We start from the raw sequence: 24,000 nt of genomic DNA, 5'->3' as shown, positions 1-24,000 counted from the left end.
TTTTGCGCGAAATTGTAATAATTAGCATGAATATTTGTGCCAAATTTGAAGACATTGTCAGATAACATCATAGTACAGCATGTCATACACATACACAACCCTATAGTGTGCCATAAAATATTAAAAGGACAGAGTATATGTCATAAAAAGTGGAGGAGCCCTTTTTTTTGTTTCTTTTGTTAAAGAACTACAAGTCGTCGCAGGTTTGAGTGACACAATCAGCGCGCGTCCGTCATCATGTAGAAACACACGCAGGTGCTGCACCATGAGGACAACGAGAAGAAACTAGTTTTTCAACCGCTCGCAAGCAAGTTATGCAAACGAGATTAAGTTTGTTTCAGTATTTTATAATGTTGAACTAAGGGCCGAGCTTTTACTTTGATTCATGCATCGAACTATGGTTTATATATTTATTTTTGGGGTTATTTTGTGCGTAATTACGCACTGCACGTTTGCATGAACTCCCCAAACTCTGCTGCAACCCAAACCAAACCAAACCTCGACCCTTCAATCAAACCCAACTAACAAGTAAGTGATGCATAATGTGAACTACTGTGGGTATTATTACTGAAGTGAGTTGGAATCAAGTCCCACCGTCCTTATAGGCGTCCATTGAGTTGAACTACATGTCTGAAAACCATTGTATTTGTGTTTTATTTTTTTTAACTCTGATTTCTTTTTATCATTATTCTTATTATTTCTTTTCTTAATTTTATTTCAATTTTGAATGTTGAAGTTGTTTTCTCTAGTGTACTTAATGAGTTTGTCTATAAGCTCAACAACTTAAAAATTGGTTTATTGTAACTATTTTAATTACGAACTGTAAATTGCATATATGAAAACAACCTTGAAAAGGGGGAAAAAATATATATATATAAAAAATATATATAAAAAAAGAAAACCATTGTAGAGGTTGATGCCTGATGTGATTGCCTATCCCAGGGGTCAGCGACCTTTACTATCAAAAGAGACATTTTAGGCAAAAAAGATGAAAATAAATCTGTCTGGAGCAGCAAAACATTATACAGCTTACACACAGTTTATAGTCTAAGTACTGTATACAGTTTATACTGTACGTCTAATGCAGTGAGGGCCAAAGTGCAAATGTACTACGCATTATTAGGGGGAAAAAAAATCTTTTATGTGACATATTCTGTTGACTTTTTATCTTCCCCTGAATATCCCCAGTTTCCCACCCCTACCCCCTAAAGAAGACGGCGGAATGGTGGAGGGTTAAAAAGACATAGTATAGTGAGTCGATAAAAATAATGAAAAAAGTCATAGTTTAGTGTCGATAAAAATCATTAAAAAAAATGTATACTATAGTAAGTATAGTAAAAATTATAGCATAGCATGTAAAAAAAAGTCATAAATAAGTCATAGTATAGCAAGTCGAAAAACATCCTAAAGTCATAGTATAGTATGTTGAAAGAAGTCATAAAAAGTCATTGTATAGCATGTCAAAAAAATTCATAAAAAAGCCATAGTATAGCAAGTCGAAAAAAGTAATAAAGTCATAGTATAGTAAGTCGATAAAAATCATGAATGTCATGAAATAGTATATCATGAAAAATAGTTAAGTCATAGTATAGTAAATCCTGAAAATTTCATTAAAAATGTCATTATATAGTATGTCATAAAAAAATTAATTGTATAATATGTTGAAAAAAAGTCATGAAGTCATAGTGTCACATGTCGAAAAAATTCATAGTCATTGTATAGCATGTCAAAAACTAGAAGTACACACTCCGAGAGCGCACTGCTCCGTCAAGGCAGGTTTCATGTACGTCGCTGCCCCCCTGTGGTGGCCTGTGGTGTTAATGCACAGGCTGAACAGAATTATTAAAAAAAATTCCTGAAGCCGGATCATGATCCAGATCGCCACCAAAATCTAATGGATTGTTCATTGTGCCACAATCCAACCCTCCAAAAATGTTTATTCAAATCAATTGTGGACTTTTGGAGTTATCGTCCAAACGGACAAACAAACCAACATAACCTCCTTCCTAGGCCTTTGGCCTTGGCGGAGGTAAAAATCATAGTCATAGTATAGTATGTTGTAAGAAGTCATAAAAAGTCATTGTATAGCATGTTGAAAACATTTATTAAAAAGTCATAGTATAGTATGTCGAGAAAAGTCATAAAAAAGTCATAGTATAGGATGTTGAAAAAATGTATAAAGTCATTGTAAAGCATTTCAAAGTGTCATAAAGTCATAGTATAGCATGTCATAAAAAAAGTCATAGTATTGTATGTCGAAAAAAAGGCGTGAAAATGTCATAGAATAAAATGCCATAAAAGTCATAGTATAGTATGCCATGAATGACGTCATAGTATAGAATGTCGTAAAATAAATCACAGTATAGTAAGTCGAAAGAAAAGTCATAGTATATGTCAAAAAAAGTCATAGAATGGCATATAAAAAAAAGTCATAGTATATGATATATGTCGAAAAAAAATCATAAAAAGTAATGGTAGAGTATGTCAAAAAAAAGTTAATATATTATGTTGAAAGAAAAGTCATAGTATGTTGTACAAAAAGTCAATAGAGCATGGCAAAAAAGTCATAGTACAGTATGTAAAAAAAAAATCATTGTATAGCATGTCGAAAAAAAGTCATAGAAAAAATGTCAAAAAAATAAAGTCATGGTATAGTATTTTGAAAAAAAGTCATAGTATAGTATGTCAAAAACAAATCATAGTATAGTATGTCCAAAAAAAGTCGCAAAATTGTCATAGTATATTATGTCAAAAAAAGTCATAGTTTAGCATGTCGAAAGAAAATCATAGTATAGTCTGTCAAGAAAAAAATTATAATACAGTATGTTGTAAAAAAGTGATAGTATAGCATGTTAAAAAAAGTCACAAAATTGACATGGTATAGTATGTCAAAAAGTCATAGTATAGATTGTCGAAAAAAAGATATAGTATCGCATGTCGAGAAGTCTTAAAACAGTCATAAAACAGTGTGTTGAAAAAATATAATATGCTGAAAAAAGTAACAAAAAAATCATAGTATAGCATGTCAAAAAAAATCATCAAAACGTCGTATTCTAGTATTTAGAAAAAAAACTCATAGTATAGTACGTCGAAAAAAGGACATTGTATAGTAGGTCATAAAAATCATTTAAAAAGTCATAGTATAGCATGTCGGAAAATGTCATAAAAAGTCATGGTATTTTCTGTAAAATTTTTTTAGTATAGTATAGCATGTTGTTACATGAAAACCACACCGCAAACCAGTCAAGTTGCAGTTTACATCCATGTCCATCACAAAATGTCCCACCTATTAGACATTCGTGTCCAATTGTGAGATATCAAGGTGTTTGTGAGATATCGCGTTCACGAGAATGGGCCGGACGGACAGAAAACATAAGGCCTCTGTGCCATCATAGATTAGCAGTACTAACTTTTCTCTGCAGTATCAGTTCAGAATAATGAGGGAAATTAAAGCATTATTTCGTAGTTTAATATCGGAACAGGGGAGGGCGAGGAATAATGAAACAAAGCGCTGTGAATTTGTGGTTATTTTTATTGAAACAGTGACAGTGGATTATTTGAGCTGAAACCTTTATTCCCTGAATTAGTTCTACCAAATAGCCTCTTAACTATACTATGTTAAGATGAATACAGTTAAATATTCAGACATTACAACACAAAACTGATGCAAACACAACAGGGAAGGATTTACTAAAAAAGCTTTCATAACCCACAGAAACCATCCAGAGATTCACCTTCTTTAACTAAGACGGTGGCAGGAAAAGCCGCAAATCAGCTGTATTCCGACTGTAGTAATCCATATGTGAAAACAATGGATTTCAACATATTATATTCAGACATGACTGAAGCCAAACTGGCCACTTTTGCACATTTTTGGGGGGGAAATACACTGTGTACGTTTAGTGGACTGCACCACCTTTGACTGAGTTATTGCAAGAGACATAAGTGATTTCTCATCAGACATTAAGTAACTGAGCAGAAGGCCTTTTTACTAACAGATTTCATGATTGTTATTTTCATTGTACAACAGTGTTGGTAGTTTGTTACAACTTCCTAGCGAGCATTTCCAAAGTGTCATGGGGGAGAAAACAGGAAAAATTCATTATTACTTTTTTAAACAAAACAGTAAAAACTGGCCATAAAGCTGTTTTAATAAATGAGCAGGTCCTACAGTCAGGATTCACAGATATAGAATATTTTTCTGTCCATGTGAAGCTGGATTTTTTTTTTTTATATTTCAAGGAGAGAAAAGTAGGGAAGAAGGTTAATATCTTTTCTTTTTTCACGTCATTCCTCAGGATGCTGATCTCACTCCTCTATACACTTCATAAATACATTCAGCACTCAAGTTGATGCAGATTTAAAAAAAAAAAAAAAAAAAAAAAGTTTCTATTGCATAAGGACATGATTAATCCTGCCTAAACACTGTCACTACATTAACAGACTATCACATGTGCACTTAAATTAACATGTATCCATCACAGTTTTGACCACATCTTTTCTCTTATTCGACATCTTCATGGACCTTCCTCTTAACTTTCTCACAATGACAAAACATAATTTAAAACATAGTAAAAGACATAATTTGTGAGTAAACAGACATGGGTAAGGTACAGCCATTATTATGTTAGCTAAAAACACAGGGCCTCACGGGATTAGTGTGAAAACTTTATAACGAGGGTCATGAGAAAACTAATGACTTGCAACTCTTTGTCAGCTAGCCCTTCACTAGTCTTGTGAGTCACGTGTCTAAAAGCCTAAAGTGTCATCGCAGCATGTGACAGGAGGACAACCTCTCTTCACATAAACCTCAAGATAAACAGGAGTAAAATACATTTACCACAATGCCTTAATTATACATCTGGATAAGATGGGGATAAAATACAGGCTATAAACAATATTGTTAAAGGGCAAATAAACCGATATATCAAATAATACCAGAGAACATTTCATAAACACTAAAACGACCCAAAAGAGCATGTAAATGAGTTGGAGGTGAAATGCCGCCTTGGAGTCAAAAGCAGCAAACAAATAAGTGACCAACAGTTATTCTACTAGAAATACAGTTTAAAATGTCCCTCCGTGATAGTATGTGGGAAAGTAGATTTTTTTCTTTGTTCAAAGTGTGTGTTTCTCCCTATAGGTACGGGTACTGCGTGAGGCGCCTGGGGCTTAGCTGGTAGGCACTGTAAGCCTCGGCCCGGGGCGTCACACTAACGTAGGGAGAACCAGTAGCAAACTGATGCTGGTAGGCTGCGGGGAGGCCGTGCAGCAGACTACTCACAGAGTCCTTACGACCGGCCGAGTCTCTCCTGGAGGAGGACGATGAGGTGTACGTTGCTGCATAGGCGGAGGGGGAGTGTCCATGGCCGGCGTGGCCACGGCCTAGCAGCTGCTCCATGGCCTGAGAAGCTGAGGAGAGGGCAGTGGAGGCCGGGTAGGCGTACAGGCTGGGGCCAGGAGCCGAGGCGGAGGCCAGGGCGGACACCTCGGGGAAGTTGTAGTGAGAGGAGACGGCCGGAGGGAACGTCGGTTGGCGACGCAAAGATGAGTCACTGTGGGAACGCTCCTGAGATGAAGAAACCACCGGCTGAACCTAAAAAAAGAAACGACACTCGGTATACATGCAACTGCATCGATGCATCGAGAAGAAGGCAGAAAATCACGTGTACACTTGGTCCGTTTCTTTTGTTTCGATTAGAAACACTTTATATTCAAAGCCTGGACTACGTTTGTTATGGCTGCATCATTCCTTCAAATTGAAATATTCTAAATGTATCGTGCATCGTTTTAGAGAAAGATTCGCAAAAAAAAAAAGAAGCTTTGTGGGTTCGAGCAAAGTTTGACTGCACAGCAGGAGTTCGTACTGACCAACCCACTTCTGGGTTAGTGACATTTAAAATTTAACATTAATATGATCATATGTAAAATGATTGTAATGTACGATGTGATTTTATGTATGATGTGCTATTCTGTATTTTTTTAAATGTATTTTCTTTTTGTTAAAAGCCTAACCAGGGACAAGGTCTGCAAATTAGCTATGTCTACAAATTAGCTATGTCTACAAGTCCTATATACGTTGCATCGGTTGCACTTTAAATAAGTAACAATACCTATGTATTGTCCCTGTCAAATAAACTAATACAAATAAATAAATAAATAAATAAAGACAAGCCCCTGTTTTGAACGAGCCAAAAAACATCCGCGGGTATTGTCTTATGAGATATATTGGCACATAGGTTGGCAGATGTGTAAAAACAAAAATAGTCATTAAGGGTCATTTATAAACTCTTATCTGCCATTACAGTGTTTGTCCAGCAGAGAGCACTTTGGACTCAATGAACACAAGGTTGTTTTTCAACTCAACACTTTGTAACTCTTTAGCAACCAGATTTTTAGAATCGTTGCCAAAAATATTTGATTACGTGTGTTAAAAAAAGGGGAAATAAAAAGTAACGGTTTAGTGTCCTACCAGTAAAAACATCATATGACTTTGACATCATTCTTTGGGGGACTTTTGCAACTTATGACTGCTGTTCCTCTCCGTTCCTCTCTGTCTGCGTATGTTGACATAAATCCTCCAGCCTGTTCCTCTTGACATAATGAAATACTGTTTGTTTTAACCAATGAACCTGCAGTTTGGATATAAATGTTTAACCTTGTTGGAGCAATAAGCGTTATTAGTGCCTCATGTTGCTCACTTCAACTTGTTGACTTACTAACCTTTCACAGCGGATATGATTCACCTTAGCAGTGTTTGTTACTGTGATGAAGATACTGAAGAGTTTGCACCCTTTCCCATCAAGTGCTTACAGTACTGTCTACCTCCTGTGTCAATTCTTTATCAACCGTGATGTAAAATGACATATACCGTGATAGATTTTGGCCATATCACCCACCCCTATAATCAATATATTTATCGTATATCGCAATATAGCCTAAAAATATCGAGATATTATTTATAAGTCATATTGCCCAGCACTACCTGTAACTACAGTTTAATGGAACTAAACATAAAAGCTATAACGGCCATATCTAAACTTGTAAGAAGCCTTACCTGGCTGAGGTTTAAGGGGTGAGACTGGCTCGGCACCAGTCCGTGACTCTCCCCCGAGATGCAGGGCTGTCGGTTGGATGATCTCTTAGGCTTCATGTAGTTCACTGAATTAAAAGGCAGCAAGTATTATTACATTATACTGCTTTCACACACAAAATAGAATTCATTCCTGATAACACACAGACAACTGTAGATGAGTGACTCTCACCGGTCTCCAAGCGTCCACGTGAAGCCGCTCCTTTCTCAGACCCCTGGGTTTTGATTGAAGGAGCCACCACCGCCAGAGACTTGGCCTGGCGTGATGACACGGTGCTAGCTTGGTTCAGCGTGCGGGGCAGAGGAGTCAAGGGACTGGCTGTAGAGGAGTCCGAGTCGTGCACCGTCACACAGCTGATGACGTTGGTGCGTTGGCTCACACCAACACTGTAAACAGAGAAAATGTGTCATTTCACAAGAACATTTTAAAGATATATCAAAATAATTCAGTCAAAATGAATAAAGCCCTGGACTGATCTATGGAGTCAAACAAGCCCTCATTGATCCTCCAGTAGAAAATTGTCATGGCAGTGTAGGATAGTGTCAGGTTGTAGGTTGTAGGATTGTTTTTGGAGCTACAAATATTGGACTAGCGGTGTTGCATCTAAGATGGAAGAAATAAGATGCTAAAGGGAGGCCGAGCAATCGCAGATCTCTGTTGAAGAGTTCACTAAATAGTGAAGAGGATTATCTTGTCCTCACCAAGGTTATTATAGTAAACTAAAACTGAAACTAAAACAAAAATAAGCAGTGAAAAATATTTTAGTTAACTGAAACTACAGCTTGGGTAAAAAAACTAATAAAAATAAACAAATGAATTTCAGTTCATTTTTTAGCTCCAATATATCACACTACCGGAAAAAGGACAGGAAAAGGAGACAGCATGAATTTCCGTCAACTCTCGTGACATTTAACCACAGAAATTGAACAGACTTGACCTTCAATGAGATGGCGGTATGCTGCAATTGCTTCACTAAAGTAGCATCAGAATGAAACATTATAACAATTCCTGTTCTCCAACCATGCATTTTGTATATATATGTAGATACTTTATGTAGACATTATACATGGCCCTAAGAATAACTAAAAACTACTGTAAAAAACTAAATATATAAAAAACAACTCTGAAAAACTGAAACTAAACTAAAACTAGCAAACACACTAACTAAAACTAAACTAAAATCAAAAAGTCAAAACGAAAAATAAAATAAAAACTAATTGAAAATTCTAAACTATTAAAACCATGTTCCTCACCTGGCGGGATGGAATTTGCGCTCATCTTCTGTGTCAGTGTCGCTGTGAATCGTGATGATGCTGACCGCTGGGCTGGGTGTGTCGGAGATGACGATTGGCTGGGACCATGTGGCGCTGGCGCTAGGTGGGGTCACACCGTTGCTGCTGAGTAACGATGCGGTGGATATACCCCTAAACAGAGAAACGACAACAAATGTTGAGTTTTCCCACCCAAAGCAAACGTGATCTCAGCTGTGGTAAAAACAGAATATGAAGGAACGTGCAAGTCTTGCTGCACTCTAAAAAAAAAATATAATCAATCTACCACCAAAAGATGCATCACCTACAAAAATACTGAGTTGTTTTAACAGTCTACTTTTCATTCTATCAATGTTTATTTGCATTTACATCTATGTTAAAAGGTGATAAACTAACTGCTGTAATACTAAGTAATAAATGTCTTTAAGTGATAAACAATTGCTGGTTGAGTTTTATGGTGTCAGTTTTTTTCTGTCATTTGGTGTGACGACTTTAAAAACACTACAGGACTCAACCAACCTGTTTCTGTTCTCTCCACGTCTGGCTTTCACCTTCTTCCTCTCCTGCTGGGTCCTGGCTTGGGTTGTGCTCCTATTAGGGCCAAAGATCAAACAAGTCAGAGGTGGACACACCACTGGTAAAATCAGAACATGAAACTAAATAAAATGCAAAGAAAGCAGACTTTTCTGACACAAACCCACAGTATGTTAACGTTTACATCCCTCACACTGCTCTGTCATTATCTGTTAAGTACTTATTCCAAATAAGTCAATATAATGGCAAAATTGATTGAGATGATCAATCAATGAAGTCACATTAGCCACAAAAAAAAAAAGACAATAGGTATTAAGCGTTGTAAAAAATGAGTACCTTTAAAGCTAAAGTTGGTAACTTTGAGCAAAAATGATAAAAAAGCTGTAAAAATGAGTTTTCTACGGTCGGCTTAGTTTTGTCTCGACTGTTTTCAACACGGCAGCCGGGTCACAAAAGGCGGAAATAGGCATTACAGTAACAGAATCTTGATTCATATTTGATCAGCGCTGCCTAGTTTGACCGGAGTTCGCCAGCCACCCAGGCTCCAGCTCGGTTGTTTAGATTCGGGCATGGTAGAAACTTACAAATGCCATTAGGAGCACAGGAGAACACAGATAATCTGTCTCATGCACTACTGTCAGGATATAGTGACCGTTTTATAAAAATAACTATAGCATATTTGCTCAAAGTGACAGACTACTGCAGCTTTAACCAAGATACTAAGCAAAAATGGCATCTTTTAAATCAAATGCATGTCTGAATTTGATGTTTGTGACATTTTTGAAAAAAGACAGTAAAATGTAAAACTATAAGATGCTAGTTCAGACATCAGACTGGATTTAACAGTCGTTGGTTGACCCACCTCCAGCTGTGTCCCTGCTGCGTGGAAGCATCGGAATGAAGCGTTTCCAGCGGTGATTCAGGAACAGCTGACTGGTGGGCGGAGCTGTGGATGGCCACACCTGGGACCTGCTGCCATGATGATGGTATGAGGATCTGTTGGGTGCCAGTGGGCCAGGCCTGCTGAGAAAAATGACACACTCAACCTTCAGTACATGTAATATAAAAGATCAGACATTAATGAGTCAACACAAGTCATATGATTGCTGGAATGGGTCAGACAAACTGAGCCATGCTGAGAAATAAATCCAAAGACAAAGAGGCAAACCAATTGGCCACAAACCAATCTCTTCCACAGGCAAAAGCACAAAGATAGAGAAGCGAGCAACCTTCCCCAAGCCATAACCTTATTATAGCATTGCCCTGCAACAAATGCACAAGATGATATCATGCAAAGCACGAACAATGAAGCACTGTAAACAGTCAGATCAGGTATAAAGACAAGTATACACAGGACCACGGTGCCTGTTAAAGAAGAAATACTGAAGAAAGAGATTAGTTTAGTTCACTGATGCCAAACAGTCTGCTGATAAGCTGTCTTGGGAAAAGGCATGCCACATGTTCTGGGGCTGAAACAAAAGATGTGTGTCAGAGAGTCGGGCTGTTGAGTAGGGATTTTAGTGACTTTGTAGCTGCAACCTCCTTTGCTGAAACCAAGGAAGGACAGGACAAGAGAAGCTGCAAGCAAAGCGCAGACCAACTCAGCAACACATGCGCTCCATGCCCTCAGCACACCTATGGGGAAAGACTGTGGGGGAGGGAATGAAAGAGTGTGTGAATGTTGTGGGGACGGGGCGTCCTTTGGAGTGGAAAGTACATTTTGTCGATTGCGATTTAATGTCACAAAGGGGAATTCTTAAAAAAATGAATACCAAGAAGGATAATGGTGATCCAAGACCAAAATTAAAAAAAATAAGCAACCATGATTTTGACAGGTCTGTGTGTGAAAAGGCAAAATGAAGGAATATGATGCATAAAATAAAGACTAGCCCCATACGGCGTGTGGCTCAGAGGGAAAAAAATTGCAAACAAATGAAAAGAAAAAGGCAGAGTGGGGCGGGAGAGAGATGGCATTGTTAGTGGTAGAAGAAGTGTGCATGTGTTTCTTCAGGGGTGTCCATGTTGCTTTACCAGCACTGTGGCTGTGTGCTCCAGGAGGGTGGGCCGACCCACCCCGGTGCCCAGCCCGAGGGGCAGAGAATACTGGGGGGCTATGCCTGCTGAGGGTGGGTGCAGGGTGGCCACCATCAGGGGTGTGCAGGAACCCTGGAGGAGGGAGGGAGGGAGGATAGGGGAGGGCAGCGTTAGGGCACGATGGAAAGAAATGTCCTTCAAAAGGCTGTATCCGAAGACTGCTACCACTGGCCATCTGGACACCTGACCTCTGCAGTGTGCAGCAATTATTCCTACTTTTAGCAAACGGCAATTAAGAAGCTTTTCGAGCCAGATGAGTCTCCAGCATTTAACATCTGGCCTCCATCCCAGATAGGAGACTGGGAATAAGAGAGGCCTGGCCCTGAGTGGCAGTCCAATCAGTCCTGGAAGCAAATCCAAGGCGAGATTGAGCAGAAACACAAACAATAAACAGCATGGACTGTGTTGCTGAAGTCAAATCTTTTGTTATTTCAAACATCACCGGTATAAATGCAGTTAAATAAACAACATCTCCACTGAAAGCAAACCTTTCTATTGAAGCAAATGTCTCAAACTGCTCCCAGCTAAACTTTGGCTTGATTTGCTGGCAGCAAAAAGAGAGGGGGGCATGAAAGGAAAAACCCCAAATGGGAGAACTTTTGGATGCACTCAGTGAATCCATGAATGAGCAAACTGGGCATGATTGCTCTCAGCTTGGCGCCAAGTACATGACATCATTCATGGATTTAGCCAGATTTTTTTCCTGCAACCTCGAGTTTAGGTTTCTAAATGACAGATGACAAAACAAATGTGCTCATGTGCACTGCGTGAAGGAAAATCTGTACGGAATTGCTGAAATTGAAGTCACATCAGAAATGTATAATGCTGCAAATCTACATACATGCAAATTAACCTCCAATACCCCTTTCCTACAGGAGATGTATATATGAGGCAGGTCTACTTGGCGCATCTTCGACCCACTTCAGATGAGAAAGCGGTCACTCTGCTTCTCATCGGTAGCAGATGCTCCAGTCTGCGGATCTATACACTACATTGAACCAAAGAATTGCATGTAATAATATTGAAAAATTACCAAATAATAGTTAAGTACCAGTTGCACTTCGGTCAGCCATACATGCACACTTTCGCTGTCAAAGAAAGTGTGCCAGAGACAACACAAGCAATGTCTCTTTTCGAATGACCACAGTAAAACAGCATGAAATCATTTTATGAAATCTTTTTCAAAAAGATTAGCCCCTCACAGATATCTGAAATTTGACGTAACACTCACACACACACCTTACAAACTCTTACCTGTGCGAGCATACTTGGCTGGATCTGCAACGACTGAGCAGACTGGTTCTGAGGTACTATGGGTACAGAGTTCTCCATCCTCACAGGGAAACTGGAACTCTTACTGGATGGCTGTAGCCCTGGAAAACAATTCCACACAAGCATATCAATGAGTAACATGCACAACAGATATTCCTTAAAGATCAGATTTTGTTAAATATCCCTGGCTCCAGAAACCAAAAAGTGGGATATTGTGGCATATAAGCATCTTATTCAGGTTTCTGATCGCTATCTGCACAGGCATGCCTTCAACTGAAGTGATGTAGTAATAAACAATAACCAACGTGTTGGTAGAGACAACCAGATACCTATCAAAGTGGAAGACACCCTTCTTGATAATCAAATGGGAATAAACCACAGTGAAGTTTCTTGGCATTTGATAAGCCTTCCACACTGCCGTAACCTCTTGTGTGGTTTCTGCCTTCTTTTCAGCCCGATTGCAACTTTATACTTTACCTTGAATAGTGGAGGGAGGGCAGACGATGAGAGTCTGTTGAAAGGGTTCGGTCTGGTTACACAGCCCAGCAGGACGCGTTGGAATCGGGACACTCTGTTGAGCGAGCCCGGGAATGTTGATAGTTGCCTGCTGGTACAGAGCTGGCTGGTAGTTCAGCAAAGGCACCGCTCCCCCCGCGGAAGGCACCTGTTAGAGAAATTACAAACACCATTGATTAATACTAGAGTAGTTACAGGTTCCTAAACATGTGTAAGAATTAGTGGTGAAGATATGGGTCATACCCAGAGGTTTCGTTAACTGAATATCTTCCGTCATTGACTGAATTTTTTTTAACAATGACGGAAAAATCTGAAGGCGGTTTGTCATTTTGACAGATTAGGACACTGAGGGTGATCTACTGTAACTTTAAGTAATTCACAGTAGCGCGTTGAAGAGCTATGAGTCACAGCAACACATTCTCTAGCCGTCTAATAATGACATATATGGGTTTACACATTGGAGTTAGTTGAAAGCACGGTGCATCTCATAGACACTAAAGGGTGCCTCAGTGTGTCAGTGACCAAGCGGATTTCCTTCAAGTGAAGCGAGTGCTTGCAGAATCCGTAAATTTAAAATTGCAATTGTATAAAATTGCATTGTTCATATTTGCTTGTTCAGGCACAATAGCCACAGTATCTTTACTGGCCTTCGCTGTCAGTTCGAAAAAAGAAAAAAAAAATCATCTGCTTCTTGTGATGACATGTTGAGATGAAAAGTGACCGCACGGTCGGTGTCTCTGTTCATCTTTCTCTCCATACCCTTATAAATGCATAAACTCTCAACTTGTTTTTTTTATATTAATTATAAAACATTAAAATTAATGAATGAAAATGATATGCCATTAAATGTGTCTTCTCAGTAAAAAATCTAAATCAAAATGACAGGTAATAATAAATTATGATGCAATTTTTACGACCCTAACGCAACTACTGGTCATACCTGGTTATGCTGGTTGAGTTGGCTACTGAAGGTAACAGTGAGGTTGCCCGCTGCAGCGCTGGGGACTGCATTGGTGGAGTACAAGGATTTGCCGCTGTCGTAGGAGCTTCGACGCTTACAGATCTCCATGTTCTGGAAGCAGGACTTCACACTGGAGAAGATGGAGTAACAAGTGTTTCAGCGATTACATTTAAATAAAGACTCACCCAAACCAACATGTACGTGCAGCGGTGCCTAAAAGAACATCTTCACACTTACTGTGAGCTGTGGGGATAATCCATGAGGTGGCTCATTGTGACAAAGGGGTGACCCAGAGTTTTTGTAGGCGTGATCCTTTTGTCGGCGTCAAGACGGAGCATCCGCTTCAAGAGGTCTATAAACTCTCGTCTATCAGCTTTCTCAGCCAACATGTCCGTTCCCTCCAAATGAGAAGACAGGTTGACCTGGAATACAAAAAAAGATAACACCCGAATGGGTCAAACAAACAATATGAGGTATAGGAAATGGGATTTCTAGGGTTTGTGTGTATGGTACTTGTGTAAAAACAGTGTGTGAAGTGCTAAAACTTAATTAGATGTTATGTGAGAAAGCCATCTACCTGCATCATGTCATCCAGACAGTTGAAGATATACTTCCTGGCCTCCTTGGACTTGATACCCATCTCCATTTCATGCTCTGATGGAGTCTGGAAAACAGAAACCATTTATGTTCATCATTAAGTGCTAAAACTATTAAACATTAAGTGATATCGATACAATTCAAAACAAATAATTAAATCAGAAGGAGCATCAAGACTTCTTTTTATTTGATCATGTTCTGATATTCATAATAATCCTTACAGCGTACTTAATAAGCAGATGCTCAACATGATTAATATGCGGTTATATTAACCTTAAGTCTCCAGAGTGGGTAGCTAGAGTCAGGTCCTCGATTGAAGAAGCGACTGGTCTTCGTGCCGGCGCTCAGCAAGTACTCCGCAGGCAGGCCTTGAGTCTGAGAAATGTAACGGATCTGGAAACGGGAAGAAACAACATTCAAGTTTAAGAATCAGAGTGAGACAAAACGGTAAGTGGATATGACTAAAATCGGACTGGCTGCAATATATAGCCTTACAGTTTGTAGATATGCTTGTTATTCTGCAGCACTTTGGTATCTCTTGGCTTACGGCCGGGACACATTGGGAACGTGAGCAGCGTGTGCGCATCCTGGTGCTTTCTATAATGGCGCCCATGTTAACAGGTTAGAGCAGCCACACAGTCTGTGTGAGCGGCCCGGCTCGGCTGCGTCGCGCCTATTTTTTCCGCATGTCACGCGGTTCACAGCAAAGACAGATGATCTTTTGACTGTATATTGACATCGTACCAGCAACATTACTACAGTTTCAATGTCTATATCTGTAGAATATGTAACAGACAAAAGTTCATATATTTATTTGTAAGTCAATACTTCCTGTTTCCATTTCAAAATAAATAAACGCACTCTGTGGACAGAATTCCTTCATTTGTTAACATAAGGTTTTTATTCTGAAATATTTGCAGGACAGTGTTGGGGAAAATGCAGTGACTTGCATGGCTCCATGAATGAATAAAGTACTGGCTTTTAATAGTGGATTATTACAAATGAGCACTCGCTTCTCAACCTCTTTCTGTCAAAACTAAATATAAATGACATTTATAATGAAATTAAATGGTCATTATGAAAAGCAAACTGTAGAAAGACAGAAAAGGCTGGCAGTATCAGTGTAGCAGCAAAAACGCTGTCAGTGTGGACACCACAGGTTTGAGAGACGCATCAATTCAGCAAGGTAGCCGTCACACGCTGCCCAAGCAGCCTGTGTGGCCCGGCCGTTATAGCAAAACTAGCAGCTCTCAATATGAGTTCTACAGAGCAACTACAGTGCTTTCATGACCTGCTATCAACTAACAACCCCTATTCTATCTTATAGGTTAACCTTTCCCAAGCATTTGAGCATTTTTTAAGACCTGGGAAACACCAGCGTCAGTACTGACCTGATCGTACTCGGAGGCTCCAGGGTAGAGAGGCCAACCCAGAAACAGCTCAGCAATCACACATCCCAAGGACCACATGTCAATGGCCTCACAGAACGGCAAACCCAGAATGATCTCTGGAGCCCTAGACAGCAAAGAGAAGGTTAAAGGACTAGTAGCAAGGAAAAACAACTGAGCTAGAGTTGTGTGTCTTAGTAACATGGCTTATTTGTCACCACTCATAAGATTACAAGGAAAGATGTATTTAGATTAACAAAACGCAGCTGGGTGTCTTGCCACTAACCTGTAGTAGCGAGACTGTAGGTAGGTTGAGCAGACAGCTTTGGACACATGACTAGCTGAGCCAAAGTCAATGACCTTCACCCTGTAGGGCTGTCTAAGGGGGTCCACCAGCATGATGTTCTCTGGCTTCAGGTCTGCGTGAATCAGACCAAGGCTCTTCAGTTTCATCAGCGCTGTAGCCACCTAAAGATACAAACACACAAATATTCATTCAGCTGCAGTACTGAAAAATAAAAGTAAAAATATGATTTAATGAATGTCTGCCAAAACATTTGCCAACCTGCTGTAGGATGGGTCTGATGTGCCGTAGGGGGAGTGGGCTGAACTTGCTGTGCTTGAGAAAGTCGTACAGGTTCTGCTCCAGCATCTCAAACACCAGGCAGGTGTGACCTTTGTGCTGGAAGCATTCGTATGAACGCACAAAGTTGTACTCGTCCGCGTTCTCTGCGCTCAGTCGGTTCAGGATACCCACCTATTAAAGAGAAACAAGTAAACCTGTGTAACTTGTCAATTAAATCTGGTGCAATCATGTTGCATAACAAGAGTTATGCAAGTACAAGGAAGTACACAATAATGATATTTTATGTAAGTCAGTTGCAGTGGTGGCCGGTTTCATTTAACCAGTTGGCGCCAAAATGATTGATAATGTGGCGTGACAGTTAGAGCTGCAATGATTAAAACAAGACATTTGTGGACGTCATCTTGGGCTTTGGGAAACACTGATCAACATGTAGACCAAACAATGAATTGATTAATCGAGAAAATAATCTACAGATTAATCGACAATGAAATAATCGTTAGTTGCAGCCTTAGTGTCAGTTGTACCATAGGCAGGGAGTCACTATACATCAGTTGCATTTAAATTTATCGGCCCTAACCAACAACAACCTGGTAGCATCTGTGATGCATCTGCAGATAAAGTGGAACCCTTGTAAACACAATACTATGATCCTAGTTTCCTACACAAAAGGTGCAGCTGACACAAGGGAACGCAGTGTTAATAAATTAGCTTTCATGTTGAAGCATCGACTCTGTTCAACATTTCTCGAGCTAGATCGGCAGGGCCTATATAAATCTCACATACAGCCACACAAATTACTAGCATTGCAGTATTCATGCTGCAAGTACGGATGCACCGATCCAACTTTTTCAGTTCAAAACGCATAAAAAACGGCTAATCGACCAAGAAATCTTTGTCGACGTAGACGACTGATTAGTCGACTAATCAACTAAGAGGGGGCAGCCCTAGTTTTATCAACAAAATGGTGTTCGATTACCTCAATTTGGCCCTGACGAGCATACGAAGGATGGTTTTTCAGGATCTTGATGGCCACAATCTCATTGGTGCCCCTCTTCCAGCACTTGGCCACTTGTCCAAACGTGCCTCTTCCTAAAAACTCCAGCACTTCATAGCTGCAGGACACGGAGCAGAGGATCTCGTGCTGCACTAGCTGATAATCCCCTTCACCATTGGAGCTGCTACTCTTGGTGGTTGGAGCTGAGTGGGGTATAGACTGGCCTGTGCCTCCTCCACCCCCACCCGTACGGGTGGAGTAAGTTGCTGCAGGGGCTGAGAGCTCCTCCAATATTTGGACACTGCCACATCCGCTCCCACTGCCTTCACTGGTTTCCTCAATCTTTCTCTTCTGCCCGTGCCTGTGCCCTCTTGCTTCAGAGGACGTCTCGGTATGAGCATATGAGGAAGATGTCGCCTGCTCTGTCACGCGACGGCTGGATCCACGGGGAAGACTGCCAGTGCTATCGGCCGCCCTCACCACCACTTGACCTCTGGAGCCGGGTGCTGAAGGTGGGAAGACCAGGGACGGTGCAAAGGGTGCCACAGCCATGGCCGGGGTAAAGGTGTATGCCGACTGGCCTGCTATGGAGCTGTAAGCTTCAGTGGTGGACACATCCCAAACATTGTTCTCCACCTTCACCTTCTTAACGCGGCAAAAGGCACTGGAGGAGATGGAGGGAGGAGAGAAGACCTGCAGCTGAGAGCTCATAGCTGAAAAGAGATTAATGAGAATTAGATGGAGATATAAAACAAAGAACCTAAATCACCTTAATAACTTAAAATTATGAATAAACATTACAATCAGTGTTGATACCCTGCATTGCTACATATACTCCGTTTATTTGGTACACTTGGCTAAAATTAATGGAGTCCACAACAGTCCACCCCATCAGTGACTTAATAATTACAAGCAGCTCTCACTATAATGCAATACACAAGGAATGCACAATATACATCGGGCCCAATAAATTATCGGCCGATAATAGGAAAGATATACTATTTGTATTATTTCGATAAGCTGATAATATGAAGCCAAATTACTTTAATACTTAACAAGCGCTATCTACAGTAGGTGGCAGTATGCACCTTTAAATTCGGTTTGCAATCTACGAACAAACAGAGAGAAGAAGAAAAAGCACAGCACGCTAGAGCCAAACATGTCGTCGCTGGTGTGTATGGTTTTCACAGTTGCAATTTGGATTAAAAGTTTTGTGATGTACTTAAATGGGGGGGGGGGGGGGGGGGGAATCAACATTTGAAGAGTCAGCGCTGTTCTTTGTTTTTGTTGTGTTAACAATAGTGATGTTAGATTTGGTTAGGTCAGAGATAGGGAATATTGAATCATCCAGCTTTGCTCACTACATCTTAGCCTTTCTTACCCTCATGTGTGCATAACAAACTACAGGTTATGAACTTATTTTTTAAATACAAAAATATGAAATTATTGGTAATCTTATGGGTATGGGCCATGAGAAGCAGATCGTTTATTGGTATTGTTAGAAAAAAATCCATATTGTGCATCCCTACAATGCACCTCAACAATATCCTCAAACTACAGACTCTAAAATTGCCGTTAAGTTGAACACCTCTGTAAAACTGTTTCAACAAAAACTGAACCAAACTGGACTGAAGCTGAACTGATGAATGGATTCATTGATTACTCCATTAATGGAAAATTAATCAGCAACTGTACTGATAATCAATACATTTTTTCAGTCCAATACCAATACGTTCTCTGGTTTCAGCTCAAAATGTGAGGATGTATTGCATTTCCTTGTCATATTTGATTGTAAAATTATTATTTTGGGGTTCTGGACGGTTGGTTGGACAAAAACAAGTCATTTCCAGATGTCATCTTGGCTCTGAGAAATTGTGATAAGGCACCAGACAGTTCAAAAATTAAACAATTAATGAATCAATTAAATCAAAAGTTAATCAGCACATTAATTAATAATGAAAATAGTTAGTTGCAGGCAGCCTTAAACTGAACATTTATAACCTTCATGAAGGTAGGATGTATTGCAGGGTTGTTTAATGTTGACAGCCCTGTGTGTATGTACTGTGTGTGTGCAGTATGTTATACAGCAGATACTGTATGTGTCCAACTAGGGCTGGGTGATATGGCCAAAATCTTCTATCTCGATAACAATGTATATCATGATACAGAATGTTTTCTGGTAATTCAATAAATAAATAAATAGTTGATATGAAATAACCACACGGTAAAGCCTATTAAGCCTTATGCCTATACTCCTGCGTGAATTAAATACTTAATTATAGACAAGAACTGAGTATTTTCTCATTTTAAGAACTGTGTGTGAAAAAATTTACAGTTTTAAGTGAAAGATCAAGAGAAAATAATAAATATAAGCCTACATTGCAATAGAAACAATATAGAAAAATATATACAATAGACATTTTTATATTGTTTTGACTATATATATATATATATCGTCATATTGCCCAGCATTATGTCCAAGAAATTTTCTTCGGGACGATAAAGTTAATCTTAATCTTATTAGACTGCAATAGGTTTCGTTAGCTATCCCTAATAAAACTGTCAACTGAGTGTAAAATGCTCCACAAACCATCAAATCTGAGATATTCTGTCAAAATTGTATATTTTAAAAGACTGTAAGATGTTATCTGATGGGCAGGGCTGGACCCTGACATTAAATGATTATAAAGACGCTGGAAGACACCTCAAAACCCTTTTATTTAGGATTGGATAAACAGTGTTAGGAAAGGTTGCTGCACATCCAACATATGGCCTTCATATAGGATGTGTAGCAGGACAAACATACTTACATAAGTGGAGCATAATATGCTTTCTTTTATAAATGAAAGACAATCTGTATTTTGATTGACACCTCTTGTTTCTGTGGAAATATGCGGTATTTGTTGCTAATTAATATAACTGATTTTATATTTCAGAGTTAATGTGTTTTGCAAGCAAATAAAAGACCTTAAAGAAATAAAAATGTATGCCATTGGTTTGCTCTAGCTGGACAGCTCAGGCAGTGTTTCTATGCAATGACAGGCTGGGACCTAAATGTAATGTTTGTGGGTCCGATTTCCGGTTGAGCTACACTTTCCAGTTAAGGAAATATAAAGTCAATACATGTTTTGACTCATCTGTAAATGCAAACAAGCAGTGTAAGGTCCTTCCTTCCTTCCTGCAGCTGTCAGACTCCACAACCATTAAAAAAAGAGCTAAACAAAGTGTAACAAAATATGAACCATTTAAATAGAAAGAAGTATAACAATAGGAGCAGTATATACAGTATTGACAATAAACAGACTATTAACAAAATTGCACAAGTGGAAAATGATATTGCAAAGTGAAAATGAAATGAAAATATCAGGTTATTGTCATATTTGTTAGCTGATGCATCTTGTTTTTTGCTCTATCCCCTTTGCTGCTGTACACTGCAAATGTCCCCACTGTGGGACTAATACAGGAATATCTTATCTTATCTTAACTAAAAGAGAGAGGTGCTGACAGGGTGACTGTGATGCACCATAGTGGAAAAGTCAAAAAATGAAATGACCACATCACCGACAGAAAATTAAATTAATTATATAAATTGGCCCTCATTTTGTTGGACATCTGTAACCCCTATGACACAGACTTTATTACTTTAATATATGTTTTGACTCATCTGTAAATGCAAACAAGCAGTGTAAGGTCCTTCCTTCCTTCCTGCAGCTGTCAGACTCCACAACCATTAAAAAAAAGAGCTAAACAAAGTAACAAAATATGAACCATTTAAATAGAAAGTATAAAAATAGGAGCAGTATATACAGTATTAACAATAAACAGGACTATTAACAAAATTGCACAAGTGGAAAATGACATTGCAAAGTGAAAATGAAATTAAACTCCACCTGAAAATATCAGGTTATTGTCATATGTGTTAGCTGATGCATCTTGTTTTTTGCACTATCCCCTTTGCTGCTGTACACTGCAAATGTCCCCACTGTGGGACTAATACAGGAATATCTTATCTTAACTAAAAGAGAGGTGACAGGGTGACTGTGATGCACCATAGTGGAAAAGTCAAAAAATGAAATGACCACATCACTGACAGAAAATTAAATTAATTATATAAATTGGCCATCATCTTGTTGGACATCTGTAACCCCTATGACACAGACTTTATTACTTTAATATATGTTTTAACTCAACTGAAAATGCAAATAAGCAGTGTACTTAATAGATAAATGCTGACAGGGTGACTGTGATGAACCATAGTGGAAAGTCAAAAATGAAATGACAGAAAACTAAATTAATTATATAAATTAACCATCATTTTGTTTAACATCTGTAATCTAACATGACACAGACTTTAGGGTCGAATCAACAACATTTACTTAACTGAGCTAACTTCGTGGACAAACAAGGCGTTTAAAGGATTAGTAGCTCATCACTGACACATTTAAGTTAAAGTTACAATGACAAAGAGTGCGTGAAGAGCAACATTTGATACTGAAACAGGTGTAAACATACCGGATTGTTGTTAAAGCGTCGAAAAACTGGTCCTCGTCCAAAGGTTTAAATCCCCACAGCGTTATCAGATTAGCTTCCTCTAGCTACCGTCAGATGCTAGCTAGGCCTGCATTGTTTCTTCAGTCGATGGAGAGCTTTACAGCACGATTAAAGACGTTCAAATGAAGAGTTTTCAGAAAGAAAACACACAGTTCTCATTGTATTATTAACCTAAATCACGTAGCCCTAAAAAATATATACATTTGTTGATTAAAACATCATAAAATCTACTCTAAAGCGAGCCTGTCTTGAAGCAGCAAAATCCACTTTTTCACCGGAACAACCACGTCGTTATATATCAGCTGCGATCCTGACGTCATCTCCGGTAATACTACTACCGTAATTACTGTGGAGTGGGCGCAGAGATGAGCGCAACTTCTTCCATTGTGAACAATAAAGGTGGATTTTAGTGCATATAAATGTAATTCACAACTGCTATGAGATGATTATTATATTATTGTTATTGAAGGAGTTGTTTGAGTGAGATTTGGGGTCGTTTTACACATCATGGAAAAGGGTAAATAACGTATTTACGGTAAAAAAAGAAAAAAAAGAAAAAGAAAGTGACGTGACGTAATGTGGAATATAGGCTACCAGTAATTTTCCAGTGGGACCAAAATGTTCCATGAATGTTTGGATGTACCTTAAAACTAAATGAAACCTATAAAGACTGGAAAAAAAACACCACTTAAAGATTGTTTCCACCAACTTATATACTTAAACATATTTTAGTCAGTAAGGAGCATTACTTTACTAATGCACTTATGAGCTTTCCAGTCAGGTCCTACATAGGAACACACTCAGTTATGTTTCTGTGCCTCCATCTAGATGTTTTCCTTATTTGAGGATATGCAGTGGGAGAAAGCTTGGAAAATTTGTGATAAATACTGTATCAATAACAAACTTAAGGAAGTGTCTTTCAAGATATTACATAGAATTTACCTGGTAAAACTTGTGTTAGAGACATTCAAGCTGGATATTGATTATAAATGTGATTTCTGTGGACTTGAAAAAGAAAGTATTTTTGGCATTTTTTGAGAATTTTTCATTTTTTAAAATTAAATTAGATTTATTTATTCATTATTATCATTATTATTTTTATTATTATTTTGTTTATTTTTTCTATTTTTGTACATATGTATGTATGTGTATGTATGTGTGTGTGTGTGTGTGTGTATGTATGTGTATACAAACAACTCAAACAAACATGGAGGTATGGACATACAACTATCTGTTAGGGATATCCAAAATGTGGCAAGGGTGGAGGAGATCACAGATTTGAAGAGTTTGCACGAATTGTTGTAACTGCGGAGGTCAGCACAGTCACAATTAATTATTCAAGAAACAGTCTGTAATAAAAGTTTGTAATGATATCAGCAGAGATAGAGGAGAGGGCAGTGGGGGAGGATGTATAATATTTGTGAAACTGTGAATACAATATAGAGTTTCGGGAAAAGGGACAGATAATAAAGTTGACCTTTGACCTTTGACAGATCTGGAATTTATAGCCTAATAATAGAAGTATGGGAAAAAGATGATAATATCAAAATAGTAAACTTTTACAATCCTGTAAGAAGGCTTTGATTAGAAATATATATGATGAACTTGCTCAGACGGAAAAGTTATTTTCTGTGGAGATTTTAATGCACATCGTAGACTTTGAGGTCACTGTAATGATGAGAATGGAACAGTGATTGAAGAACTGATGCGGATGAAAACATTAGTATGCTTAAATGATAGTGACAGTAGGAAGTGACCACTATCCTATTCTAACTGAAGTCTAGAAGAATATGATACAAAAGGATCAGATAGATGGTCTTTCAACAGATTGGATCAGGAGATATTTAAGAAAAATGTATGATCAGGAAATGCAAAAATCAAAATGTAAAAAAGATTCTGTTTGTGAAGCAATTTTAGGTGCTGCGAGATTCAAAGAAATTCCAAGCAAGGAAAGGACAGAAGGCATAAAAGGAAATGTTACCAAAATGTGTACCGTGGACAAGGGAGTGTGAAAAGCAATAAAGCCTCAAAATAGAGCCTTTAAAGTGATTAAAATAATTAATAATTTCCAGAATCTTATTGAATATAAAAGGATGCAAGCTAATGTCTCCTAAGGGAAACAGTTAAAAATGCTAAAAGGGA

At 38.7% G+C, this 24,000-nt stretch overlaps 1 protein-coding gene across 4 annotated transcripts; it reads right to left on the bottom strand.

Annotated features, from left to right (window-relative positions):
- Nucleotides 1-3,514: 3,514 nt before the first annotated feature.
- hipk1b (homeodomain interacting protein kinase 1b) lies at nucleotides 3,515-22,158 on the bottom strand. 4 transcript variants are annotated; one of them, XM_074629757.1, is made up of 18 exons: nucleotides 21,820-22,158; nucleotides 17,290-18,020; nucleotides 16,293-16,484; nucleotides 16,014-16,195; nucleotides 15,731-15,854; nucleotides 14,613-14,732; nucleotides 14,320-14,406; nucleotides 13,980-14,164; nucleotides 13,722-13,872; nucleotides 12,743-12,929; nucleotides 12,248-12,366; nucleotides 10,931-11,065; nucleotides 9,762-9,922; nucleotides 8,885-8,956; nucleotides 8,348-8,518; nucleotides 7,266-7,480; nucleotides 7,058-7,161; nucleotides 3,515-5,596 (listed from the first exon to the last, which is right to left on the bottom strand). In XM_074629757.1, the coding sequence occupies exons 2-18, from the start codon at nucleotides 18,016-18,018 to the stop codon at nucleotides 5,138-5,140; spliced, it is 3,393 nt and encodes a 1,130-aa protein (XP_074485858.1). In that variant the 5' UTR covers nucleotides 18,019-18,020; nucleotides 21,820-22,158; the 3' UTR covers nucleotides 3,515-5,137. The 4 variants fall into 4 exon arrangements, with proteins under 4 accessions (XP_074485858.1, XP_074485866.1, XP_074485875.1 ...); XM_074629765.1 differs by having other exon boundaries at nucleotides 9,762-9,919; XM_074629774.1 differs by lacking the exon at nucleotides 10,931-11,065.
- Between the last annotated feature and the right edge of the window lie 1,842 nt (nucleotides 22,159-24,000).

Source organism: Sebastes fasciatus, chromosome 1, assembly GCF_043250625.1.
Source record: "Sebastes fasciatus isolate fSebFas1 chromosome 1, fSebFas1.pri, whole genome shotgun sequence".
Lineage (NCBI taxonomy): Eukaryota > Metazoa > Chordata > Actinopteri > Perciformes > Sebastidae > Sebastes > Sebastes fasciatus.
The sequence above is the reverse complement of the archived record's forward strand: the minus strand, read 5'-3'. Positions and strand labels throughout refer to the sequence as shown.

Coding starts and splice junctions, on each gene's coding strand:
- hipk1b (XM_074629757.1), bottom strand. CDS start 18,018: ATGAGCTCTCAGCTGCAGGTCTTCTCTCCTCCCTCCATCTCCTCCAGT. Junction 8,519..8,884: donor CGTGGAGAGAACAGAAACAG/GTTGGTTGAGTC, acceptor TTCTCTGTTTAG/GGGTATATCCACCGCATCGT. Junction 7,481..8,347: donor CGCAAATTCCATCCCGCCAG/GTGAGGAACATG, acceptor CTCTGTTTACAG/TGTTGGTGTGAGCCAACGCA.